General features: G+C 42.1%; 1 protein-coding gene across 1 annotated transcript; it reads right to left on the bottom strand.

Annotated features, from left to right (window-relative positions):
• Positions 1-5,601: 5,601 nt before the first annotated feature.
• c2cd4a (C2 calcium dependent domain containing 4A) lies at positions 5,602-6,957 on the bottom strand (the record flags this gene model as incomplete). Its single annotated transcript, XM_080539332.1, has 1 exon — positions 5,602-6,957. The coding sequence occupies one exon, from the start codon at positions 6,955-6,957 to the stop codon at positions 5,602-5,604; it is 1,356 nt and encodes a 451-aa protein (XP_080395458.1).
• Positions 6,958-26,820: the final 19,863 nt, after the last annotated feature.

Raw genomic sequence — 26,820 nt, 5'->3', positions numbered from 1 at the left:
CTGTCATCTACTGTCATCTACTGTCATCTACTGTACTGTCATCTACTGTCATCTACTGTTATCTACTGTATATTGTCATCTACTGCCATCTACTGTCATCTACTGTCCTGTCATCTACTGTCATCTACTGTCATCTACTGTCCTGTCATCTACTGTCCTGTCATCTACTGTACTGTCATCTACTGTCATCTACTGTATTGTCATCTACTGTACTGTCATCTACTGTCATCGACTGTACTGTCATCTACTGTACTGTCATCTACTGTCATCTACTGTACTGTCATCTACTGTCATCTACTGTCCTGTCATCTACTGTCATCTACTTTACTGTCATCTACTGTCATCGACTGTACTGTCATCTACTGTCATCGACTGTACTGTCATCTACTGTACTGTCATCTACTGTACTGTCATCAACTGTACTGTCATCTACTGTCATCTACTGTCATCTACTCCTGTACTGTCATCTCGTATGTCTGGGGAGGCCGGTGGATGGAGAAATAGGAGAACAGACTCATTGTAATGTAGGGAATAACCCACATGAAAAAACAACGACCCATACAAAAAGAACATATTGAGCACTTTGGGTTTCTAGAACCTGTAAATGCAATTCATCCAGTCCAATTCTGTCCTGACGGGAACTGTTTGGCTTTACTGGAATCCCCCTGTGAGGAGGGCGGGCTCATTGGAATGCAGGTAATAGAATGAGGAATGTTCTATGGCGTGTTTAATACCATTCCTCATTCCATTCCATACATTACAATGAGCCTGTCCTCCTAGTCCTACCTCGATCCCACACTGAATGTTACTGAACAGGATTCCAGTAAAACCCAACATTTCAGGATTCCAGTCAAACCCAACAGTTCAGATCAGATCAGTTGGTGAAATTGGACCCAAGACAGAATGCATCAGTCAAACCTATCAGCAGGACCTAATTCATTCATTCAATCATTCATTCATTCATTCATTCATTCATTCATTCATTCAATCATTCATTCATTCAATCATTGCATTAAGCCCCTTTCTAGACACTCAAAGTGCTCAATATATTCTTTTTTATGTGGGTTTTGGCAAGCTTAACCAATAGTCTGACCAAACAGCAATTATGATAAGACAGGAACTTCTTATTTTGTATATGGAACCTCAGACAAGAAAGAGGAAGGAACTGTTTTTGGAATGAAAACATTCTCTGACCTCAACTTTGAGGAAACACAACATCTCACAAGATCTCACCAGAACATGGAGTACCATACGTCAAACCTCAAGTCAATAGAGTTGTTCCACTGTTTTTGTGCAAGAGGTTACACTTTCTCTGTAGATTCAGTGTACAATTAAATGCATTAGACTGTAAAATCATACCCCTGAGCCATTATGTGAGTTGGTTTATGATGTAAGTATGTCTACTTATGAAACCTATCCTCTGTGTGAAGCAGTGAGGTTAAAAATAATGTTGTAAACCTGGAGACACATTAGTGAGCAGTTGCCACTACAATACCTTATCCCCATCTCTGTTTATTTGGAAACATGGAGCTAGATGTAGCCACCATACAGCAGTAGAACACATTGATTCTGAATATCCATAACCATTGTTGTTGCGCACATATGCCAGTTTTAGAAAAATGTATGTTTTATTTATGCCATACTGTTTTCCATCTATGTTTGGAACACCTAATCACTAGTGACAAACAAAGCAAAGAGTAAACCATTACTCTAGATCCAGACATGCTACAGTAACATCATTATTCATCCCTGTGCTACCAATTGGATTTTCCATCCACTAAGCTATTGCTGGGATCTACGTTTGTTTGCAATGTTTTTATTGATCATACACAATGTCTTTGTCTGCCGCTGTGTTATAGACAACAGTGATTACAACAGTGGGGTTGCTTAGCAGCTTTGGTATGGAACACAACCGCAGTATCCTAGACCACCTATCCTCTACCATACTGGTTCAAGACACTTTTACCATGTTAGTGTCACTAGTACATTGAATACCTGTTCATCAAGGGAAAGTCAAGGGAAAGTCCAAATTACATTGTTTACCGTCACATTGAATACAATGTCTTCTTCTTCCTTCTTCTTACTGCCTGGCAGGAGTTGGTTTAGCTTTCAAAGATCATTTCCTTTTCTCGCTTTACTGTCACCTCTTCTTGTAAAATACTTGCAACGTAGTTGCTGATATACTGTATGTTGGCATAGAGGGAATTTACTGAGGCATAATAAAATAAGCTTCCCGTTTCCATGTATATTGTTACGTAACACTTACATAATGAGCTGATTGATGTAAATGTAATTGCTACTTGCTACTGTACATGGATGCGTCTTCTGAGAACAGAGGAACACCTACTATAGGTAACCAGGCAATACTGCTGGACACACAACAATGACTTTCATTTTTTGACATGGGTCTTAAAGCCTTCATTTCCCCCCTAAGAGGCCTCAGGGTGCCAGAGGTTTCACACAGAGAAATGGCTGCCTACTGTATACATCAGCCTTCACTGCACATCTGCCTCAGTGGCTTTAGGAAAGGTCTACTTTGGTAGTATTTGTAAAGATTTATGACATGCTGTTTAAATAGCATCTAATGACGTACCATAAGACGTACGTGTATTATCTTTAGACAATTGTGCCAATGTTGGGTGGTTATCTTGATGGTTCCCTTGTGAATCTGCTTCCCTGTTCCTTTAAAGGTGGATAGATTACTCAGATGGAAATCCCTAAAAAGCCTATCATTGGATGACCAGCCAGGGGAATCACCGGTAATTCTCATTTATTACAAGGCATTTCACAGCTGAGTCAACACCGAATAAAAAGGTGTCTACCATTATCTGTCCCCTCATAGAGTCTGCAGACAAAGCCAGTCCCTATAAGTATTGTTCAAATATAGGTTGGAAGTGCGACGGGGTGGGCATCTGTGTCAGCAACGGGAGCTTTCCCATGTAAAAGCCCATGTATTACAGAGACACGTAATAGAATAAAAATAGATTAAAATACAAAGATGGGATTGTGGGCCTTTGTGCAAGCTCAAATTTGAAATTCTAACTAGTGGCTCATGAGTAATCTTTTTCCCAAGGGTTTTTCTTTACGGCATGTAAAGCCTCATTATGTAATAACTACACATTATCTAACAAAATCCCCAAATGTAATAAAAAGTAACTTTCAATATGTAATAACACCACATTATGTAATAACCTGCACATTATGTAATAAATCGCCTGAACGCAAAATGTAATAACGTTAGCCTTATTATGTAATAAATGTATTACATATTGTGCAGGTTATTACAAAATGCGGAGGTTGCACTTGTTTTTAACATAATTTAATTCATTTGGAAGAAATGGAAATGTAATAAATACATTTGACCATGAAAAGCATTTTAATTCTCCAACATTAACATTTTCCAGAATTGCATGTGTTGAAACTAAATAGTATTTCTATCGACCACTCATATGCTGATATGGTTGCTTTCTTCTCAAGTTATGAAGCCCCCAAAAGCAATTTGCTTGTTTAGGAGAAATTGTGAAGACCTGCGGTGCTTGTTACTTTTTTGTTGTTGTAAGTTATTACATAATAAGGCTTTACAAGGCACAACCCATACCCTCAAATTAGGTCAATTATTCACAATTGTTTGTGTCATTGCATGTGTCATTGCAGCCACCTGTGAATTTAGTATCTTATTTCTGCCCTATTTCATATAGAGCAGGATATTGCCATCTACTACTGTCTACTACAGTATGTATGCAGTGGCTCCATATACATCTTAGAATGGTTTGTTACCAATAATGTATTTGTAATTCAGCTCTGTGTTAATCACCGGCAGTTGCAAATCCCACTTCGCTAAGTATTTTCAGGCCCTGAGAAATTCCATGTTAATATTTAACTAGGAGCTACGTATATCTAGTGGCAGCAGATGCTTTTAAGCCTTACTGCTGAAAACAGCAGGATATGGTTCCCTAAAGGTCTGCTTTAAGAGCTGCTGCACTCTTCAGGAGGGTAAACACTGTACGTATATACTTTATGCAGGTATATCACATTACAGAGGCAGTCTTGCACAAGTCTGTGGCAGGGCCCTAAAACATTGGGGTACCAGGATACCAGAGTAGTTACTTTTATAAGATGAAAGCCCCATCTGAAAGGAAATAGTGTATGTGCTTTGCACTCAACTACACTCCACTTTCTCTTATTAACATGGGCTTGAAACAGTATGATTGATATGTTTCACTGTGCTCCTCTATGAGGTTCAATGAGGCCTAGAGTGTTAATACAATCATGCTAAAGGGTATGAATAAAGGGGATACTGTGATGCCTTGTGCTCCATGGGACTCCAACTTGAGATCAAAGTGTCTGTGACCAGGAAAACTACAGCTCTCAAAGTGTTGTGTTGTCCCAGAATACATGAATCATCTAAAAAAAACTTAAGAGAAATTATAACCAGCACTAGAGTTGAGGGGGGATGAGAGGGGATGAATAAAAAACGGTCAAAATCATCCCCCTTCTAAAACTGCCTTCCCCCCTTTCCATCCCTTATGTCATTTTATCAATGAACGTGGTATTACTGCTATTTCAACATTTAGTTTTGCGCATATTGAGTAAAATACTGTGGGCGAGGGGGCACGCACACATGCAATGACATTTGTAGTCACTGACACTGAAGTCAGTGGGAATGCTAAAATTGTCCCCATATCATAAAATCCACCACGATTTTCTTTTACAACTTGAGTACTGATTATAACATGGTTAAATGTAATCATTCAATTATGTCCTGTATCCTTCTCAGAAAGAAAATGCCTGTCAGAACTGGTCGTGACTGTTTAATATTTAGCCGGCTTTTGAGATGAAAATCTCCACCAAGGTTTCTGGTTACCACTGATATTTCTAATCCTGGCAAAGGTCAAGAGGAAACAACAGGCTTAGAGGAAACAAGAGAAGGTGAGTCTCTCACATTAGCACATTAGGCAACCATGTTTATGTCTTACTGATGATGACGAAGGGGTTCACTGAAATGACGACAAAATGAATCAGTCAAAGAACTTTTTAATGAATATTAACATGATTGAAGGTTGATTATTAGGTATATTGATTTATTATTGCTAGTATTCCAATGAGGCATTTTGATTTGAAGTTTGATCTGATAATTGATGGCTTATATCAATCAACTACAGAATCTTGAGTTTAGCCTATAATTCAGATTTCCAAAAAGAAATCATTCCATTTCCTATTTCAGAATGTCATGCTCTTACTTAAAAGCTTTCCTCACAGAGCAATGAAAATACTCTATAAAATTCACAATGGTGTTTATTGGAATAATCCTGGGGAGTTGATATAGCTTTGGTCTACACCTGTCAGAGGCTTATAACACCATAGTGACCTCTTATACAGTATTTTCTGTTTCATATTTGGCAAGAGTCCTGATCATGTAATAGAGTATTGCTTTACTCCAAAATTACCACTTTGGAAACAAAAGACAAAGGAACAGATACGTTTCATCATTTTAATTGATACAAAACCTTGTCTTACAGTATAAAATAAATAACAGTACAAAGTATGAAAATAAATAAACATTTCTATTAAGATATTAATAAATAAGGGAAATAATCAAACTTATAAAGTTATAATGCTGGTGAGAGGAAGTTCACAGTCCCCGAGATTGTAGTCTCTCTTCATGGTGGACATTTTGTTGACCACTTTAAAGCGTAATGACCGTTCACAGAGGACCTCCTCAGAGATACTATCAAAGAAGAAGTCCTCGTTGAAGATGGGGTTGCGGCTCTTCCTGATGACCGTGCTGCGTTGCTTCTGGACTTTCCCAGGTACCAAGGAGAGGCTGACGCTGCAGTTGATACTCTTGGGGTCCACGGACTGAGCATACAGCCCTTCAGCACTGATAAGCCTCACCCGGAGCCTTTGGTTGTCAGGACAGTAGTCTGCAGAAAGGCGGAGGGTTCCATCTCTCCCTATGGGTACCAGGCTCTCCTTCATCACCCTGTCCCTGTGCAGGACCAAGTCCAAAGGGAAGATCGTGGGGGGTGCCAGTCCAAAGCTGGCAGGCAGGCCCTCCATCACCCCCTCTGACGCCCGTCTCATGATGTTGGGGCTATTGTCTGTGGAGCTGCCCTCGTCTGTGGACAGGGAGTTGTTCCTGGACAGCATGGCCTTCCTCATGTTCCTGGAGAGTAGCCTCTCGTGACTCAGTGTTTTGAAGAGGGAAGACTTGGGTGGAGACCGAGCCAGCATTGGGGAGCTGAAAGGGGAAGATTCAGCAGAGGATGTTGTATCACTGTCCAGTGTGCCCTGTCTGTTCAAACTAAACCCTCTGGGGGAAAGTCTTGAGGCCAGGGTGTTCAGACTGAAGGAGGAGGGGGAAGAGGGGGAGGAGGAGGACAACGATCGAGAGATTTTAGAACATGTGTTGGATCTGCTCCTGGGAAGCAACAGTGGAATACCACAGGAGGCAGGGTCGTGGAACAGGGACTCCTTCCTCCTGGTGTGGGGGCTCTCAAGCAGGGTGCAAAAGCCGTAGCAGGTCTGGGCTTTAGCCATGTGAGGCAGGGAGAGGGCAGCCTGGCTCTGGGGGTCTGCATTGGTGGTCTCTTCATCACTGCAGCCATTGTCATAGGGGCCCTCATCCACACTCTCCACCTGGATGATGTGTGAGCTGATGAGCTCTCGCGTCGAGGCCTCTCTCCTGGGGTATTCCCTCTCGCAGGGGGACACCCTGATAATGGGGGCCACACGGCTCTGCTCCGCAACCTTCCCCTCCTGCAGGGACGGGATCTTGGGCGGGATGCAGAACTCTGGAATGGTGTCTGGGGTGATGATGTTGGGACAGATGGGTCTCTTCGTTTTGACGGATTTGTCTCCGAACATGATTTCGCAGATTTTGAAGTTGTATTCCGCTGAGAGGACAGGCATGTTGGTTCTCTCCACTGACACACGGATCTTGTCTACTACCCACATGAGTCCTCCAGGTGCTTGGAAACTCTGCAAAAGGGAAAGAGAGATGTTGGTGATGTTTGGTGAGATAATATGGAACCACATCTCAGTCACCAACAAAGCATACAACAATATACAATACAAACTCAAGGAAACTTCAATTAAAACTATATTCAACTGAGATCAAAATTGGATTGTGCTGATTACTAAAAACAATACTTCAAATAATAATAATAAGTTGATTATTCATGAATAATGATGCTTACCTTGTTGTTAGATATGGGTAAATCCAACCCTGTGTGGTTACATACACAACTGTGAGATAGCTAATGGTAAAGTGTTAGTGGTGGGGTCGCTAGCTGAGGCTCTCAAAGTAGCAGACTCAGACTCTCTCTTCTCAAGACCAGCTCATCTGTTAACGGCCGTGAGAGTTGCAGGCTGTTTAAATAGGGGCCGGCTGGAGGGGAGGAGACCAGTGTGACTAACACACTCCCTCTCTCCTTGGCCATCTGTTCCCATGGAAATACCCAAGCCACAACACACACTGAAAGACTAGTGAGATAAGAACACTAAAAAGCACAAAAAGCAAGCGTGTTAATTAGTGTGTTTGATTTTCCATCTATGCATATGAGAGGGGGAAGGTAACCTTGGTTTAGGGGGGGGAAGGCAACCTTGGTTTGTTCACATCAACAGAGGTGAAACTATAACATTATGATTCAGGTCAAACCTGTTAACAGTTAAATGACCTTTGGTGTAAAGTGCCGGAAATCTTGGGACAATAGTGTGTGAGATTACTTTGACGTTACTGAGATAATGAAGGGAAATGTGGGTCATTAGTCCCTGCCCTAAATGTGGGTCAATCGTCCCATTAATCAATTACATGACGAACATTTTACTCAGACAACTTTGATTGTCTACTTGGCTTATTGTTGACGTCATTACATTCATTCAGAGAAGTAAGTCATTGCCCATGTACTGTAGAGTATGTTTGCTGAGTGCTGACATTATTTGTTGAATCCTCCCATACTGCTTTGATCTGAACAATGTACTACCTATTGCCATCGCTAATGAATAACTGTGTCAATGAAAAACAATTCTAAAGAGACGGAATGCCAAACTTTGAAATGTTATCTGACTGGTTTCTTTGCTAGGTCTTTGATGGTAAGGTTCTTGAATAGTTTCCTTTCACAAGACTTTACAACTTTACAACCTAAAACACAATATGAATTGCTAGAGATCATTTTCCGATGTCTAATGTATTCATATTATGCCAGGATTATAACAGTCAGAAATCACTGAAATATTTTTTAAAATATATATTATTTGAGAAATACTGAAATGTAACGTGAGCTAAACGTGACAGACCTGTCACACAATATGTCAATGCTACCCTCTTGTGGTGACAGAAGGATCAGCTTTACTGTCAGGTTTTTTTGGGGGGGGAAAGGGAGAAACAGTGTCCCGGAATGCAGGGGGGTTTGAGGGGACCTGTAATATTTGATCAGTAGAACACTAAGAAAGTATATATCAAAGTACACCATATAGGGACATCATTATCACATCAGTGCTTCTTTTTACAACAAATTATTATTATTATTTTATTTTTATTTTAACATCTCACATTATAGGCATGGTGTTGAAGTAATTTTCTCATATCATACAGGTGCATTTGAGTTTAAAGTTAGTACTGTAGGACATTCTCCTGGGGGCATCCCTTGGAAAGATCCCTGTTCTCTATTGGCCAAAGTTCAAGTGCAACAGCTCAGTTACCCTTTGCAACCACACCATTAGACACTGGAGGGATCATACCTAATGGTATAAGCACAGAAATAGTTTAGAGTGTTCTCAGAAATGTTGTTTTACATGGCGTACTATGCTATGTCAGCTGCTTCAGTTATTCAGAGGACAAAATGTATCTAGGATTTGCTCAGATTTTTCTTTTGGGGGTTTGTTCAAAGTATTTTCTTTTTAGACTGTTATCATATTAAATATTCCTGAAATATTCATTTGTAAAAGAAGGTTTTCATCAGAGATTGAAAAACTGCATTTGTTACCCCTCAGGTACCACTATGTTCCCCGTGAGATGAATCTGGGTAGGATCATCCAGTACTGAGATGTAATGAAATGTGTTTCAAGGTTACCTCCACACTCCAATAATTCCCTGATTTCCCTCTGTGAGACATTCCACAACCCTACACTTCATCAAGACAGCCTACTCTGTCAGAAGATAAAGGAGTGTTGCTGTGTGAGCAGGCCGTCACTGGGTCTGCTAATGTGTTTTCCTGCTGTGCTCAATAGAGGGCAGTATCTATCTAAAAAAAAGAAGGGAAAAAAAGAACATCAAACACAACTTGGTCAAATTGATTGACCTATGAAGTTGACACACTGATTGTGTGATTGTATGCCGTGGATTATGCTCTCTGCATGGATGTAGTCCTTTACCCATTTTCCTATAGACTCCTACCCTCTACTAGTGCCCCTTACTGATTCTAGATGATTGGTTCACATAGGACACAACCTTGACAAGAAGCTATTACCATATCGTATATCTTTTCTTTCAGACCGCTAAAGGAAAGTCACAGAATCACTCATGGAAATGACTACGGGTTGGTTTGAAACTGGGCCATCGACATGTGCCAAGACAGCACCCAACACACACACACACACACACACACACACACACACACACACCCCACACACGCACATGAACACGCTCACACACACACACACACACACACACACACACACACACACACACACACACACACACACACACACAGCTGTCAATTACACCAGTAATATAAGGACTGTTGAGGAAATGGTAGCCTAGATCTGAAGCTATGTGGTTGAGATAGAGGGACTTGCTTCTCCCTAACACTGACATACCAGAAATAGTCTGAATGTTTTTATATGTTTGGGGTCCCTCTGCCTTTTGATGTGGACAGGAGCCCTCCAGTTAAACAATCTCATCCTCTACTGTATGTTTCAGTAATCTTGTGTCAGACTCAGGTTAGATATCATATCACGGTCTGACGTTTTGCTGACAGGCTCTTGGAAGCTATGCTTCACTGCTCACCTCCCTCCTTTAAAGAAGTTCACATCACAGAAAGCATCCTGAACGGCAGAGGAATTGTATCCAAAGCCATCTCTACACTGAGAAGATATGGCACCATAGAGACAGCAGTGTAGCATTATATAATTCTGTCGAAAGATGACAAAAAACACATTGTACTTTCTTTATGATTTTGAATGGTCAAACTAATAGATTCTAATGGTCATCTACTGTAATGCTCAATCATGTGTTGCTTCGTTCAGGTTGGTTAAATTCTATACATTATTCATTGGAGTGCAATCATTGCCTTCCAATGTCCATGGAAGATCAATTCAAGCAAAGATTAAATACAGTACAACAAGATTACAGTAGATGGTGCCTCTCAGTTGTGTGTATCATGTAATGAAGACACATATTTTTTGATAGAATGATATGAGTTTAACCGATGCTTAATTCTCTACTGAATGGCTCATTAGCTACCGGTCTGTGTTTTCATTATCTTACATGATTTGAGGACGTCCATCATTTAAACTACACGATTGTGTGCATACACATCCATGTCAGCGCAACACACACACACACACACACACACACACACACACACACACACACACACACACACACACTCACTCACACACACACACACACACACACACACACACACACACACACACACACACACACACACACACGCACACAACATTGACGTTATTACTATTATTACTACTGTCTGAATTACAGTTATTACTGTGTCAGTCATCACACACGGAAACCTTTGGCCGCTGAGGCTGAAGGATTATCAACAGAATGTGGTAAATCCTTGTTAGACCAGAAAAATGCCTTATGTATATCGTATATTTGTTCAAAAACATGCAGACCTTATTTTTTTTCATATTTTAATGTATTCCTACAGGGAGCGTGAGTGTGTGACGCGTTTCCTCGTTTCTGCGCACCGAAATCGGATCATTTGATCATCTCTCCGCTAGTTTACGGATCTCCAAACGAGGAGGGGCTTGACACCGCGGAGGCAGCTCGCAGTGTGTGTAGTCCACATCCAAGTCAGCGCCCATGCATTAACGAGTGACAGATTTCAGGTAGGATTTCACTATTTTGTATCGTTGCAATGTATTTTGTGCGTTGACGTTGTAGTGATTGTAATGTGCTCTCAAACCGGGCTGTGAAATGTGTTCTTTTACACGACAGGGGCTTTAACTAGTGCTGGAATGGACTAGGTTACAAGCCAAACTGAACGCTCCGTTTCAGTAGAGCTCTGATGTGATCCTCTCTTGGGTGTCATAGCTACTCCCTTATATTAATTAATTCAAATTTTATTTCTATTAACCGAGGTCATATGAATTCAATGTGTGTTTATTTGGCGTGTCAATGAATTGTTTAAATGGGTTAGTGCCTCTAGATATCTGATAATTATCATTGCACCTGACATTGGCGGTAGCCTATATATTCTTTCTGTGCTGAATAAGGGTCAATTTAGGCCACTTCATTAAACATATAATAATCGATTTTATTGTGCAAATATTTTTGATGTATGCATATGGAATGTGTCCGTTCAGGACTGTCCTCCCTCCGAAGGATGTGAGAACTTGAGAGGCGACCGTTACCGTTACAATTGATCGGTGTCGGTGTCACATTGCTTCGTTTGATATCTTTCAATGTCAATGCTTGCTATAGAGAGAAAAATGCTGCCGTATCCGAAACTGATACGAGGTCAGTCAAACGGAGATAGAGATTATGACCATGACTTAGACATCAATACAGTACAATGTTGCTATAAATGATGCTCTTCAGTGCACCAGTGTTTAAAATGAGGCAAAATACCATAATCGAAACCCACCTGTGAAGTGGGTTCATTTAACCTCATGAACAGGTGTTTTCATTTGGACTAATTGATTATACCGTTGCACCATTGGCACTGCATGGCCAAATTCGTAAGATCATAATATGGTTGGTTGCAGGTGTGCAATAATATCCTCCAGAGCCGCATCCCAGGTCAGATTTTGAATATGGACACATGCACATATGTAGGCCTAATGCATTATCATGACTATTTAATTGTTATAAGCATGCACAAGCCTGTCTGTTTGTTTGTTTTGTCAAAATAGGTCATGATAACACCAGATGGTAATAAGATAGTATAAGGTTACTGTTCTTCCAAGAACACATTTTGACCTAATGCTTAGCACATAGCCTACACGTTTTACATTTGCTTGCATTATTTCTATTATAGTGTAGGCTACTGTAAGTTGTATGTAAAACACATTTGGCCTAACAAATCACAGACATTCCATGCAGATCCTCCATTCGCCCACTCCCCGTGTCAGTTGGCTCAGATGGCAGTGTGCCTCCCCACTCCTGTGAGTCAGCTGTCTCTGCACAGAGGAGACACTGGGACACAAGGCTTCAATAATGTATGTCAGGCTCCGCTGGTGTCCACAGGAAGGGCTCCCGCAAGATCAGATTGACAAGATGTGCCAAGAAAGAGTAAAGTGAGCTTGTGACTCTGGACTGCTGGAAAGGGTTTATGAATGCAAAACATCTTTACCTGCAGAGGGATTGTTCTAGACTGGTCAGTCGGATATGAGCAGATTTGTACTAGGCCACCAGAGACCCCAGAGTCGTGTTCATATTCAATATTACAGTAACTAGGTGTTTCAGTTAGATATTTTACAAAAGCTCAGCTATATGAGTCATGCACATTCTGTTTGAAGGACTCATGCAAATAGTTGCAATTAACACTCAGGTGTTTTGGACCAATCACAGTGTTAACCATTCACCAGTCCATGTTCAGATATAGAACTACGAACCTGGCCATCCTGCAGAGCATCTGTGCTCCATCAAGCCTATTATACAGCATGTACATCTATAATTAGCTCACTGTACCACAAGTGTCACAAGCTCAGATACAGCATGCACTTGCCAACGGCAACTGATAGATTCCCACAGTTCATCGGCAATAGCCCAGTGGAAAACAGACAGAGGAATTCAGCAGTTTGAATTTCAGTTTTTTGATATAGCTGGCCTGAGGTTATATCAGCAACACCATGTACCCCTCTTCAAACATGAGCTGAGACAAAAATCTAAATCCTTCCTTCCAATAGGGCAGTACGAGTCATATGGCTCAAGGGTAGAGAATCATACTTTCTTCAACTAACTACTAGATAACTACAAGACACTTTGTCAATTGTAAATGTGAAACACTTGGATGCGGCCCTCACAGTACCTACTAGTTCATCTCTTGTGTTTAAATCAGATAACAATACCTTATCTGACCTCTACTGTGTAAACACATACATCAACACGATTAACATGCCACATAGATGAGAGGTCATGTGGACTCTCACCGGACTCTGCACCCCCCCCCCCCCCCCCTCCCCGTTCGCTGACTCTGTGTTCCATGTTACTTGTTGTTGTTACTTGTTGTTTTTGTGTTTCCCCATGTGTATCCTATATTGTCAGCGTCTTTGAGCCTCGGAAAAGCGCTATATAAATTGAATAAATTATTATTATTATTATTATTATTATTATTATAGGTCTATGCGTTTGGGACTGGACTTGTTCAGAGATGTTTGACATTTGTAGGTCCATTTTAAAAATGGAATAGCTAGATATACTATACTGTATACTGTAGGCTATTGGCCTTTGGTGCAAGTCTCTGTGTACTAGGGGATGTTCTTGCTTAGCATTAGGGGGTACATGCAAAATCTGATTCTTCAATACACATTGAAACCTGATATCAGATGACCGAGTTGTAGTTATTGGCATATTACATTAGTTTACCTCTTATTGTAATTCCCCCAAATGTATCCTCATCCTGCTGGTGTAATTAAAATCAAGCACTCGCTGATGTTGTCTACATAGCCTCTGCCTGATCACAAGCCAGCCATTTAAGAGGCCATTATCAAAATGACTCTGGATTATGTGAAGCTATTAGGGTCTCTGTTATAGCAAGCTCTATTCACACAAAATTGCCCAATCAATATTAAATATTTAACTTGTAGGTTATTGTATTTTTATGAATTACTTGAAAAACCCATATGGGACTTTGCTAATGTTATGGGAAAGCACACAGCTCAGTATTCCATGCCATAGCAGTTTAGCAATAGCTATCGTTATATTAGCTACAGTAAATAAACAGGTGCTAATGACAGTAAGTGCCAAGGGTTTGTCCTCCTAATTACGCGCTCTGTGTTTATTTGCTGGAATTAGACCTCTGGTCTAACAGAGGCATTCTCATTGGTTAGACCCTGGGTCTGATAGAGGGATGACTTGCATCAGTCGACTAGAGGCCTCATGTCAATTTGAAGAGGGATACACAGGGTGATAAGACTAATGCCCTTAGACATCAAACAGAAAGAGACATTTTGGCTGTGTAAAATCTGCCAAAAGGAACAGTACATTCGTCTCAGACCAGAACGGACCACAGTGACATGGGTCAGCCTGTCAAAGTGGGGTGAGTCCGATCCATTCTCCTAACACTGAACATGCCATCCAGACTATTGTTTCCCAACGGACCCCCATCACCACAAACAAACTAATACATAGCGCAAATATGAAAAACTTAACCCATTCCATTAAATATACCTTCAAGTCAGTCCCTTTATCCAGATGACATCTCAATGGCAATTCTGAATATCAGGTCCCTATCGACCAATAAAACATTTGTCATAAATGACCTAAATTGTGATCGAAAACTAGACTGTGTGTTCCAGCTCTTATTGAGGCTTCTCGCCCCAACTATAGTTTTTTTTCGATCAACCAGAAATGGGAAAAAAGGAGGAGGAACAGCTACCATAGCATCAAATAATCTAAACTGCAGGAGCATATCCTTTAATGTTTTCCCCTCTTTTGCCACCAGTTTTGACGGTAACTGTATACAGGCCACCTAAACCATGCTCTACCTTCCTACCTGACTTCTGAGTTCTTGTCCATTATCCATCCCAATTATGATAAGGTTATCATTGTTGGAGATTTTAATTTACATGTTTATAATGAAGCTGACTCAAGGATTTTATTAACCTCTTGAACTCTATGGATTTTATCCAACATGTCAAAGAACCCACTCACAATCGTGCCATACCCTCAGTGATTACAAAGCGTCTTAAGATCTCCATATCCGCTATCAGTGATCTTTCCCTCTCTGACCACTTCTGTATTTTCCTTACTATGGTAATACGTAAAGCTGAAACTAACACTGAACATGTTGTTAAACAACGCATCTTACCAACACAGTGACTGAAAATGTCTAAACTTTAATGAACATTGATCACGCAACTTCCACTTCACATGATAATGATTTAGTAACTACTTTTAACATTTAAGTAAAAATGGCCCTAGACTCCTTAGCACCTATCAAACTAAAAAAAGGTTGGAGCCAAGAGGAGAGCACCATGGAGAAACAAAATTAACCAACTCAAGAGAACATGTAGTAAAGCTGAGCGCAGATGGAGAAAGAGCAAATTACAGGTTGATCTGGACATTTCTACAAAACATCTCACTACCTTTAATAAGGCAATGAGAAATGCTAGAAAAAACCACTTCTCAAAATGGATATCTACAAACCAGAACCCTAACCCCACAAATGTGAAGAATTCGCAGCCCACTTCAGGGAAAAGATAACAAATATCAGAATGTGTATTACTCAGGCAAGACCAAATTTGTTTTGCACTGAACATCCGCCACCACACAACATGACTATGAGTTTGTTTACCGTGGGTGGTAGCAAAATGTTAAGCAAAGTGGTGTAAATGGTAGGCTAATTGGACTGACTTATATAGTGCCTTATTCCAAAGCGCTTTACAATGGCCTTTCATTGACACACACATTCACACACACCAATGGCAACAAGCTACCATGCAAGGCGCCGGCCCGCTCATTGGGAGCAATTTAGGGTTGTGTGTCTTGCCCAAGGACACTTCGACATGTGGCGACATGTGTACTATCCATTGTAAATCGCTCCCTACTTACAGGCATTTTTCCATCGGCACTTAAAACTGCCCTGGTTAGACCCACCCTGAAGAAAACTGACCTAGATCTCTCTGACCCTAGACATTGTAGACCAATATCCAATCTTTCTCAAAATTCTGGAAAAAGTTGTGTTCAAGCAACTTCTGGAATTCCTAGTCTTAAATGATAGCTATGACCCATTCCAGTCAGGCTTCTGCTCATACCACAGCACAGAAACTGTCAAGGTGACAAATGACCTTAGAATTAATGCTGACTCCAAAAAACTCTGTGTCCTTTTAGACTATCCGTGACCTTTTAGACCTGAGCACAGCTTTTGATACTGTGGACCATAACATACTTATGGAGAGACTTGAAAACGGTGTCGGCCTCTCTGGTCCAGTCTTAAACTGGTTCAGGACTTGGCCAAGATTTCTTTGTGGCCCTTGGTGACCATAACTCAAAAAACTATAGCGTGACCTGTGGAGTTCCCCAGGGGTCCATTCTAGGACCGTTGCTTTTCAGCCTACACATACTACCCCTCAGCTCTGTCATTAGGAGGCACAGACTACAACTACCATAGCTACGCTGACGACACTCAGCTTTATATCTTGGTAACTCCCAATGACTACTGGATGGTTGACCACCTGATAGATTGTATTGCTGATATCAATGCATGGATGACAAAAACATTTCTCCAACTGAATCAGGACAAAACAGAGGTATTGATCATCGGTGAGAAAGCGGAGAGAGAGAAATTATCTTCACATTTGAAAACACTTGCACTAAACACTAAGTGCCAGGCCATAAATGTAGGTGTCATAATTGACTCAGATCTTAACTTTGAAACCCATATCAAAAATACAACAAAAATATTCTTCTATCATTTAAGAAACATTACTACGGTACAATCTATTCTCTCCCAGGCAGACACTGAAAAACTAATGCATGCGTTTGTCACTAGCAGACTAGATTACTGCAATGCTCTCCTGACAGGTCTACCAAAAAAAGTCATTAGTCGACTACAAATGGTTCAGAATGCTGCTGCACGTGTCCTTACAAGGACCAGACGGAGAGCACACATCACACCAGTCCTGAAATCACTGTCAGTTATAGAATAGACTTATTTTACTAGTCTATAAATCACTCCACTGCCATGCACCCACTGCCATGCACCCACTGCCATGCATAATTAATTAAATTATGCACCCAAATACATCATGGACATGCTTGTAAGATACACACCAGGTAGACCCCTGAGGTCCACTGGCACTGAACTCCCGACGGTCCCAGAAGCCAGGACCAAGCGATATGGAGAGACAGCTTTCATTATATGTGCACCCAGACTATGGAACACCCTACCTGAGAGCCTGAGATTGTCCAAAACTCTGGAAACATTTAAGCAAGACCTCAAAACCTACTATCTTTTTTGCTCTTTGTGAAGCGCATTGGGTCACATTTTGTGAGAAATGCACTATACAAATAAAATTTGATTTGATTTGAAAGGATTATTTGCAAGGGTCTATTGTTGTTGATGTTCAGTGCCACTGCAGAGGACAAGCTGCTGTGTAGGGCCTCTCTCCCCACCTAAGAGAGTATTTTCCTCTCAGCTGTTGCAGTTGCTCTGTCACCAGAACAACATTCCTGGAGGGAATTCCCCAGTTAAGTGGGAGGGCTGGGAAGTAAGGTTTTGGGAATCATAGGAATAGTGCAATTGTTGAACCATATTAATAAATGTGTGTGGGAGTTGGCAACTGCAACACACCCTGTTTCAGCTCTGGCCCTGCCTTTGTCTTCACTATTTTTCTACTGAAATACATCTCTCCTATGTGTTGCTCACTGCTTTCTCTGTGATCACAGCCTCGTTAGGTCTTGCTGCCTCACCCTTTTGTTTTCCAAGGCACAAGTTGTCCAAGTTGTTTTCCAAGGCACAAGAAGGAGATCCGAGGTAGATGGGTTCAATAAGTAGTCATGAACAATTCCTCTTTATCAGTTACAGTGAACTTTTTGAGTGGTTTGCCGGTTTGTCATTTATTTTGGTGTGTGTATGTTAGGGAGAAAATAAATAAATAAACAATGAGACCCAGATAATGTTTTATCTGATCAATTGGTCTGTCCACACGTGACTTAATTCTCTGTGTGATTCTAATGGCATGTGGCTTGTCTCATAGTCCCGGATAGACATTTTATGGAACTACTCAATCGTAACCTTTCATTTGAACAGCGGTGTTCAGCTGTCACTTTCTCCTCATTTGCTTTATCTGTGACATTTTCCAGAATGATCCAAATGGCTAACAGTCAGCTAACCTTCTCTCTTGTGAGAGATTAACTGAACTCATCACTGGAACAATTCACTCCTTAGTGCTCATTCACATTTTCCAGGGGTTCCCCTCCCCATTTCCTCTCCCTCACTGTGCCAGATCTTTTCCAGGGGAATTTCTGGTGGGGTTGGAAGAGTCATGGACAAGCAGAGAAAACAGTCCTGTGATTAAGAAATCACTCACTCTCTCACTCATTTCCTTTCAATTCCCCTTTGTGCTTGATTCACTCCACCAATTCTTGTCTGTTTAATGGTGCAAAATGATAATACAGCGAATACGTTCTTTATATGTCTTCTTCAATAATCCATTCAGTATTCATGCTGAGCCCTGGTTTTTCTGATGAATTTACAATTTGACATTTTGAGTGAGATGACGATAATGATGATGATTATGATGAAGAAGAGGGGAATAGGAGAAAGAATGTGCTGATGATGGACACAATAACAATGGCTATGACAATCATAATGGTTACGTCATGTTGTCATCTGCAGGCAGTAAGGTGACTGTGCTAGTGAGTCTAAGGAAGAACCCAGCCATGGCAGAGGAAGAAGTAGGTCAGCAGACTCCAAAGTGTTGCTACTCAGGTCAGGGCACCGGTGCGTGCTGCCAGCCTATCATCTGTGGGTCAAACAAGATGCCAGTCTGAGCCAGCTGCTGTTTTGACAGCACTTGGGTCTGTTACCTACAATAGGCCTACCGGTACATAGCCGTGTTTACATTACTATTCCACTAATAGCCTTTAAATAAAGGTACAGAAAGAGAACATTGGCCAGGAGATTACTTGAGCTAGGCTTTTTTTTATTATAGTTAACTTGTAATGCTTCCATTAGGCCTTGGGGGATTGAAAGAGCCTGAATTACCTGGGTTTTCTGTTGAGTACTTCTCCAATGATATTCTTTTAGAAATAAATATGACATACAAACAATGTCTTATTGCTAATTATTGTTAAGCTGTTTCACTAGGTTTGGAAAAAACATTATTTCATGTGGCCATTAGAAGATCTATTGTTTTTGAAGCGACGTGATAAAAAGTTATTTAATTCACACTAATTAATGTTGGTTGTAAAGGTGTTGATTGGCCCAGATGGGACAACAGTAGAGGACTTAACATGTTGGAGCAACTGGGTAAACATCTCTTGTTTTCTACGATGGAAAAGGACAGGAATGTCTTGGGAAATAGTTCTGTTCCCCCAAAGGGAAATTGATTATCGTTGGGAAGGATCATGAGATGTCGTCTAGTTAGCTGCAGTCGAAGAGGGGAAAAGTTCAAAAGAGCAACCGGTGCTCCTCAGGCTTCTATAGGCTTGTTTCCTGCTCTAACAATGTCAGTAAGCACTGTTGAGTATCTGGTCACCAAATCAATGCAGTCAGTGTTGTCATGGAGTTTCCACCAGAAGAGCCACAAAGGCATACAGAACTGTTGGCCTCTCTGTTGGACTGTGCAGTTTGTTTGACCAACCGTTTACTAGTACATGACGTTATTAAGTCATGATGGCCTTCAGAAAGGGCTGTGCAATCCATAGAGCAGAGCACTGTACATGGTAGTCTTTGTACTCTCTGTGATGGCGGTTTGTGTTCAGTGAATTATGGCTATTCTGCCTGGGTTCTTTATTTCCCTGTGTACTGGACAAGACCAGGGGGGTATTCCATCAACGTTGCTAAAGGAAAATCGCAAGACTTATCAAAATAAGGCCAGATGTTTTTTAGAAGTCTCGTGAGACTTACCCCCCAGGTTTAGAGCCTAGGCCAGCTGCCATTATGTCCCCTTTTATACACCTGTCATAAAAATGTATGAATAGAATGATCTATTAATAAAAAAGTACAATTTACTCAGTGTGCACATGCATACTGGCTAAGGGTGCGTTTGTAAATACTGGCTCTATGAACGTTGAAATGACTGGCTCTATGACGTTGAAACCAGTGTGCGCTCCGGCACTCTCAGAGCAAATTTAGGAACGCATCACCTGAGATTATTTTGAAAAAGTTTTGCATGTGCAGTACAACGCTGCATTCGTTTGGTTCACTCGCAAACCAAACCGAACGACCCGTACTGAAGATTTTCTGTACGAATACGTGAACCGTTAAACCCCTAATGGTAAGTATACAGAATGTCCTCTTAGAGTCTTAGTTACATACAGAGGCCATTAGCAGTACTCTAGAGTCTAATGTGTGGCCAATGTCACAGCGACTGTACTTTAGGGGAATTAGCAGTAGGTTCTCCGGGGTGCTGATTGTATTGCCCCCCTCCATCAGCATGCTGGGAGTGTTCTGGGTTGGCAGGCCCTCTCACAGGGGCCCACAGGAGCCAGAGGTCAATGACAGTGGGGCGGTGAGGCTGCTGATGGAGCTGCTCTCTCCATCGATCCGCATTAATGAAACTTCACAGAGCTGAACGCCAGTACATTCAGATTGTATTCATTTTCTCTTTATTATCAAGATGACATTGTCTATCAGACTGACAAATTCAGACTCTAGTTTGAAAAATCAACACTGTCTATAAATACTTCATGATGGCGGCCGTCCAGGGACTTTAAAGCCAGACTCCCTGGACAGATCACAAGGCCAAAGGGTGGATGGCTTAAATGGAAAACACAACAAGTAAAGCAATGCAATTACATTGTTGTTGAACTCCATTACACTGCATGGTTGATCTTGTTTAGGGAGAATTGACAAGCCAATACTTCCGGATCAAGGTCAGTTGGAGCCTCTGCAGACGGCCCCTGGTGCATGGCAGCTGTCAGGATGTTTTCACGGCTGTCTGGGGAACATGGCCCTCCTGTCTAAAGAGCAACAGTGAAAATACTGCTGGTCTCTGCTAAGATGTTCTGCAGTCAGTGTGTTGCTGACCCAGCGAGATCCACGCCCCCCCCCCCCCCCGACGATCTCTCCGTCCAGAGCCCAGCATACAGTCACTCTCTTCTGGCTCTTGGCTACGGCGTCAGCACCTTAAGTCACAGGAAAGAGGAGAGTGTGGGACGTTTTTGGCAGACACTAAATGATATCACATTTGGGACGGAAATGCGTTTGGCTGCTAGTAGCTGTGTGAGTGAGTGATGCTGCTAGTAGCTGTGTGAGTGAGTGAGTGATGCCTTGCTTTGGTCCTGTTTGTCAGCTTTTCAGCAGTAACCTTGTCTTTAAGGGCAGAGGGATTCTCAGATTACCCATAATGGAAGGGGATATCTAGGATAACGTTGGTTGCTTAGATTTCAGACAGTAACAAATGAAATAGACTCGCGAGCCCTTGTAATGGATAAGCTTCTCATTAAACATTGAACAATTCACATGAAACATTTACAACAAACGCCTGATATCGTCAGTTTGCTCTATGAAAGGGTGAGAGTGTGAAAGTTAAATCAAACCAGATATCTTCTCAAACCTCCTCTGGCATTGGTGCGGTGAATTCAAGTTTAATGACTTTTCAATACGAATCAGAACATCTGGATGTACTGTATCTTACAATAGTCAGCCACACAACAGTGTGGTCTTTACATTCTACTGTAAATTGTAAATAAAAAGCGTTGGAATTGAATTGGAGTTTCAAACCATTTCCTTACTTGACGGAATTGAGAAGGAATTCGCCCCAACCCAGATTCTATTTGTTTTAATTTGCTCACTTGTATTCATCATGGCTGAACTTACTGTGTGGTCTGCCTTCTTCTAAAGAGGGCCTACATTGTGTTGTGTTCTACAGCTTGGGTCTGACACGGAGGAGCTTATTGGCCTGTACCGTGTGAGCTGTTCTTCCTCTTATCGTGTCAGCAGGGCTCATTGGCAGAGCAGGGAAGGAGCCCTCACAGCATGTTCTGGTTTAATTCATCACTCCTATTACTTATCCCTCTATCACTCCATTCTCACAGTCTGGACATTAGCAACGTCACACTTCTCTGGGAGATTGTTGTGTAACCCTGGAACCAGATTGAGTCTCTTGATTCTCCAGGAATCTCACTGGGATACTGGGTGCATCTTTTGTGAGATTAATTGATTATTGTGTATTACTTTTAAGAGCAATACTGTTGGTGCATCCACAGGAGCAAACGATGGCCGTCTCCTGACCTCTGAAAAAGGAGGATCAAGTTGCCACTAAACAATGGCTGCCTATCATATTACTGTACATTTTACAGTACATTCGATTATTGTTCTCTTGTTTTGTCCTCTGTCTCAGCCCAGTAACTGTTCTCATTGTGACAATGATTTGACATGCTTGTTTAAGTACAATACAACCTTGATTCAAACTGTATATTATTATTTATATAATGTATTTTTGATCTGTAAACAGTTTAAGATGTTGAGGTCCATTTTAATGCCCTGTAGTAATACTGTAATCTCATCAAAACATCAAGTCTGAACCGTCATTGTAATGAAATGTAGCGTTTCTACATGCATGGCTTGTTAATCACAGAACTGAACTCAAGAATGGGCTGTGTCTTTTCCTGTGTGAAGCCAGACATTTTCGGGGAAATTACATTATATATATATATAATATATATATTAATTATAGTGTGCCTAACCTCCCTTCACAGCATCATGACCATACTCCAGTTACATTTACTCGTCCTCAATTTCCACTGCAATCATGTCCAAGCTAGTGCTCCTAGTGCTAGTTAGCTCGGCCCCTGGGTGAGCTAGAGAAACGCGGTCTTCGCCAAGGGATGCAGTGGAGTGGCCCGGGGGGGACAAGCACACTTCACAATTTCCACAGGAATTGTACCTGTCTAGTTATTATTATTATTATTATTATTATTGTGTATGCAATATTTATGGGCTGCAGCCGCGGCGTGGCTTTGAGTTCTTTCCACATGTGCTATAATATAGCAGCTGTATGAACAGAATTCACTAGAGACCAAAGGCTACAGCTCCCTGTGTGTAACCGTTTCGATGGCCTCATACTGTATATTTCAAAATCTCCTTTAAAGTGAATTTTTGTGTGAACGATGTGGTCCCAAATCATGGCAGATGATGATATTAAACAATATCAAGTTGACCGGTTAATGTTATAGTTCAGTCTCATTCATTAAATTATGTAATGGATGGACATTACCCTATACAGTCTACAGTACAACGCAGATTGTGAGGTATTTGGGGTGGACTTGGTGTATGATGGATTGTGCTATTTCATTTCGCTGAATTTTGATAGAAGACATTTTCATTAGTCTTTTTTTTTTTCATCACAGCATGCATTCAATCATGACTGTGAATTAATCATTAGTTACATAAATGTAACTCCCCTTCTCTCTCTCTCTCTCTCTCTCTCTCCCTCTCTCTCTCTCTCTCTCTCTCTCTCTCTCTCTCTCTCTCTCTCTCTCTCTCTCTCCACTCCTTAATCTCTTATGTGCAACTCAAATGAATTATTTGAATAAGGTCTAATGCAGGCAGAAGGGAAATGCAAATTTAAGGTCCATTCAGCAACCATGTCCTTCCACATCTCTCCTATCAGAGCACTGTACATGCAGTGTGCTATAAACAGCATCACTGGACATGGAGTGACAATGCCATGCTGTCTGCACTGTCACTGGTCACTTGCCTGGGTTGTTATAGTACAGTACAGAGAGGAGTTTGACTTTCTTACCAAGAACATTTCCAAATGCTTCCTCCTGCACAATGAGCAACGAAAACACACCACTGTGAGCCCCCCACAAGCTATTCTCCAATTGTATTTTTCAGCTCTCAAAAGGTGAATATCTTAAGCACAGCAGTCGACTGACAACGCAAGGCAGGTTACTTACGGTCTATTAATAGAAGAAAATTAAATGCAATGTATGCAGAAGCCGTTTTTGTATTCTATAAGCAGAGTACCTAAATGGAAATGCTGTGTGTACAGTCGGTTTGAAATGATACCGTGTTAACATCTTACCACCTTTACCATCTGCTTCATGTCCTGCTTGGCAGCTGCACCCTGTCCCACACAGGGCTTCAGTTTCCACAGGCGCGAGATGGACCAGCGGTGGGAGGTGTGGCGGCCCACCCGCAGCGGACAGGCAATCCCTGCTACGTATACCCAAGAGATGGCTCCTTTCCAGCCCAAGCCACTCAGAGAGAGGGGGTGTCACGTAACACCACCAGGCTTGTGTGCAGGAGTCAAAGGTCATATACCGCCACTAATGAACGCTCGCAGTAGGCTTCTCCTTTTCATGTAGAGGGACACAATGGCTCATACGCTAAGTTGTATGCCTCTGTTCATTCTGCATATCCCCCATTTCACATTCAGAAAACCATGCTCCCCCTTTTTCATCATCCAGAATCTAATGTACAGTTCCAGGCGTGCCACATATGGGAGTATTGATGCTGTTATTTCATGACTGTCAGGATCTCTGGCATTTATTTGTGATCTACTGGCCCATGTGACTCATCTCATACTGGGAGAACATGCACTATATTTACAGTTTGATTCGATTTCCCCGGGCCTGAGAAAAGACTGTCATAAATTACAGGAACATCACGCAGAGAGGCGGACTGCAGAGCCGAATGAATTCCCTATAGAGGAGGGACAAAGAGGGAGAGGAGCAGAGAGGGTCTTCTCTTCTGAAGGGGGATAGCTGTGTGTTACTGTGTGACAGCCAGCTCCTCCGGCACATGAAGGGCGCTTGTCAGCTTACCGTAGAAGGTAGCCGGGGCTGTCTTGTAATGTGACAACAAAGGTACCACGGCCGGGCAGCTCCCTCTGTACTCTGATGGTCCATACCGGAGCACCACGTACAATACCCTCCACATTCAAGGCCATTCAGGCTGTATCACCATTAAGGCTCAGGGTTGTCAGGGGTGGCGGAAGAAAGTGCACTTGTTGGTGGGGGCGCGGGGGGCGAAAGGGTTACAGTGATTGAGTTTACCGCCCTATGGATGTATGTATGACTGACTATAATGCAACCCCACTAATGCCAGTGACACTGCTGCCAATTGTACCACACACACACACACACACACACACACACACACACACACACACACACACACACACACACACACACACACACACAATGAGATGGATATGTCTTCACAGCTCGGCTTTGGTGGAGAGTTGAGGGGCTAATTGAATTACACACCCCCCCCCCCTAGCCCTCTCTCCCTCATGGGAAGGCACTACTAATCATTTGGAATCTCGTTTTTCCAGGAAAGGGAGAGGGCAGTGATGGCGGGGTAGGTGGGGTTCTCCTACGAGCAGTGGGGCAGGCTATGCGGCCCGGGGTTTAATTTTCCACAGATTCTCCCTGGCCTGGATTAGATGGCGTCCCTCCAGAAGGGCTCTTCTAACCTACTGACCTCTAAAGGCGGATGGCGACAGCTGCTGCCCAGATGTGCCCCCAACAACTTCTGGAGTTCACTAATGAAAGAGGAATGCGATAGAAAGAGCCTGCTGATTACTTTTTTTTAAAGGCACATTTCACCCCCTGTGTGTTTGAATGGTGGTTTCGGTGTGTTCTGTCACTGTTTTAGGGCTTTGCAGTCGCTGATGTGTCCTGCTGGAGCCTCGGTGGTACAGGGAGGTGTAGCAGCCAATCACTGCACTAATCTGTAACGGCACTCAGACAAAAAGCAATTTGGAGTTCCCACCGTGACCTAATTACTCATACATTATTTTTAATGAATACAATTATAGATATTTATATTGTTGCTTGAGCAGGCGTTACAGCCCTGAAAGGCTTCAGTGGGCATGTTTCTTCTTGTCCTTTGACAAATGTCGGTAAACCGGTGGCGAAGCCTGGTGCTTTTTCATGGGTCCCTAACATCTGATATTGAGCAGCGCCCTGTTTGCTGTGGTATCAGCCCCATGTCGTAAATCAGATTGACTGCTACATGCTAATACAGTAACACACCAGTCACAGGGAAGAGAAAGGGTATTGATCTCATTTCCTGCCTCTCTGTGTTGCTCTTGTGGTACTTGGAAGAAGATTACATGAGAATGTCACATCTAAATGGAGAGATTAAAGACTCTGTGTCTGGGGGGGATAGGGCTGTGTGCTCGGCCTCACAAGTAGATGTGAAAGTCTAAGAGAAAATGAAATGTTCTTTATACTGACTGGCTCGCCTTACGCTGGTCTCTGGAGCATAGCCTCTGCCTTGTTAGTACAGCTAGTTACAGTTTGAGGTGTTGCATGGCAGGGCAGGCCAGGCTCCACTCCTCTCACAATGGAGGCCATCTGATAGTGTAATCCCTGTCAGGGATCTTTAAACTCGCCGGGCCTCTCACTGAGGCCCGTCCAGTTATTATAGGCCAGAGCTAGAAACAATTCTCTGCGTGTGTGTCTGTCTGATGTAGCTAGCTTGGGGAGAGGGCCAGGCTTGGCAGAACACCTACCCTCTGCACCAGTGGCCTCTCTGTAGTGGTGCTGTCTCATACAACTTTAATCACTTGTCTCTGTGATAAACTCAACCACTGACCAAACAGACACATCATTCTCATTAGGTGCCTTCGACGGACTAGCTTTCGCCTAATGTAGTTCTTTGTACAACAATGTCTTGCAACCTTGTAAGCAAGAGAATGTATGTAGTTAACAAGATCGATAAAACTTGAAGAACAAAACTAAGCTGCCTCTCTTCATATAGTAGAGGGTGTTGTTGTTAG

Source organism: Nansenia antarctica (assembly GCF_963989245.1).
Source record: "Nansenia antarctica genome assembly, chromosome: 9".
Classification (NCBI taxonomy): Eukaryota; Metazoa; Chordata; class Actinopteri; order Argentiniformes; family Microstomatidae; genus Nansenia; species Nansenia antarctica.
Note: the sequence above shows the minus strand (reverse complement) of the source record. Positions and strands in the feature narration are given on the sequence as shown.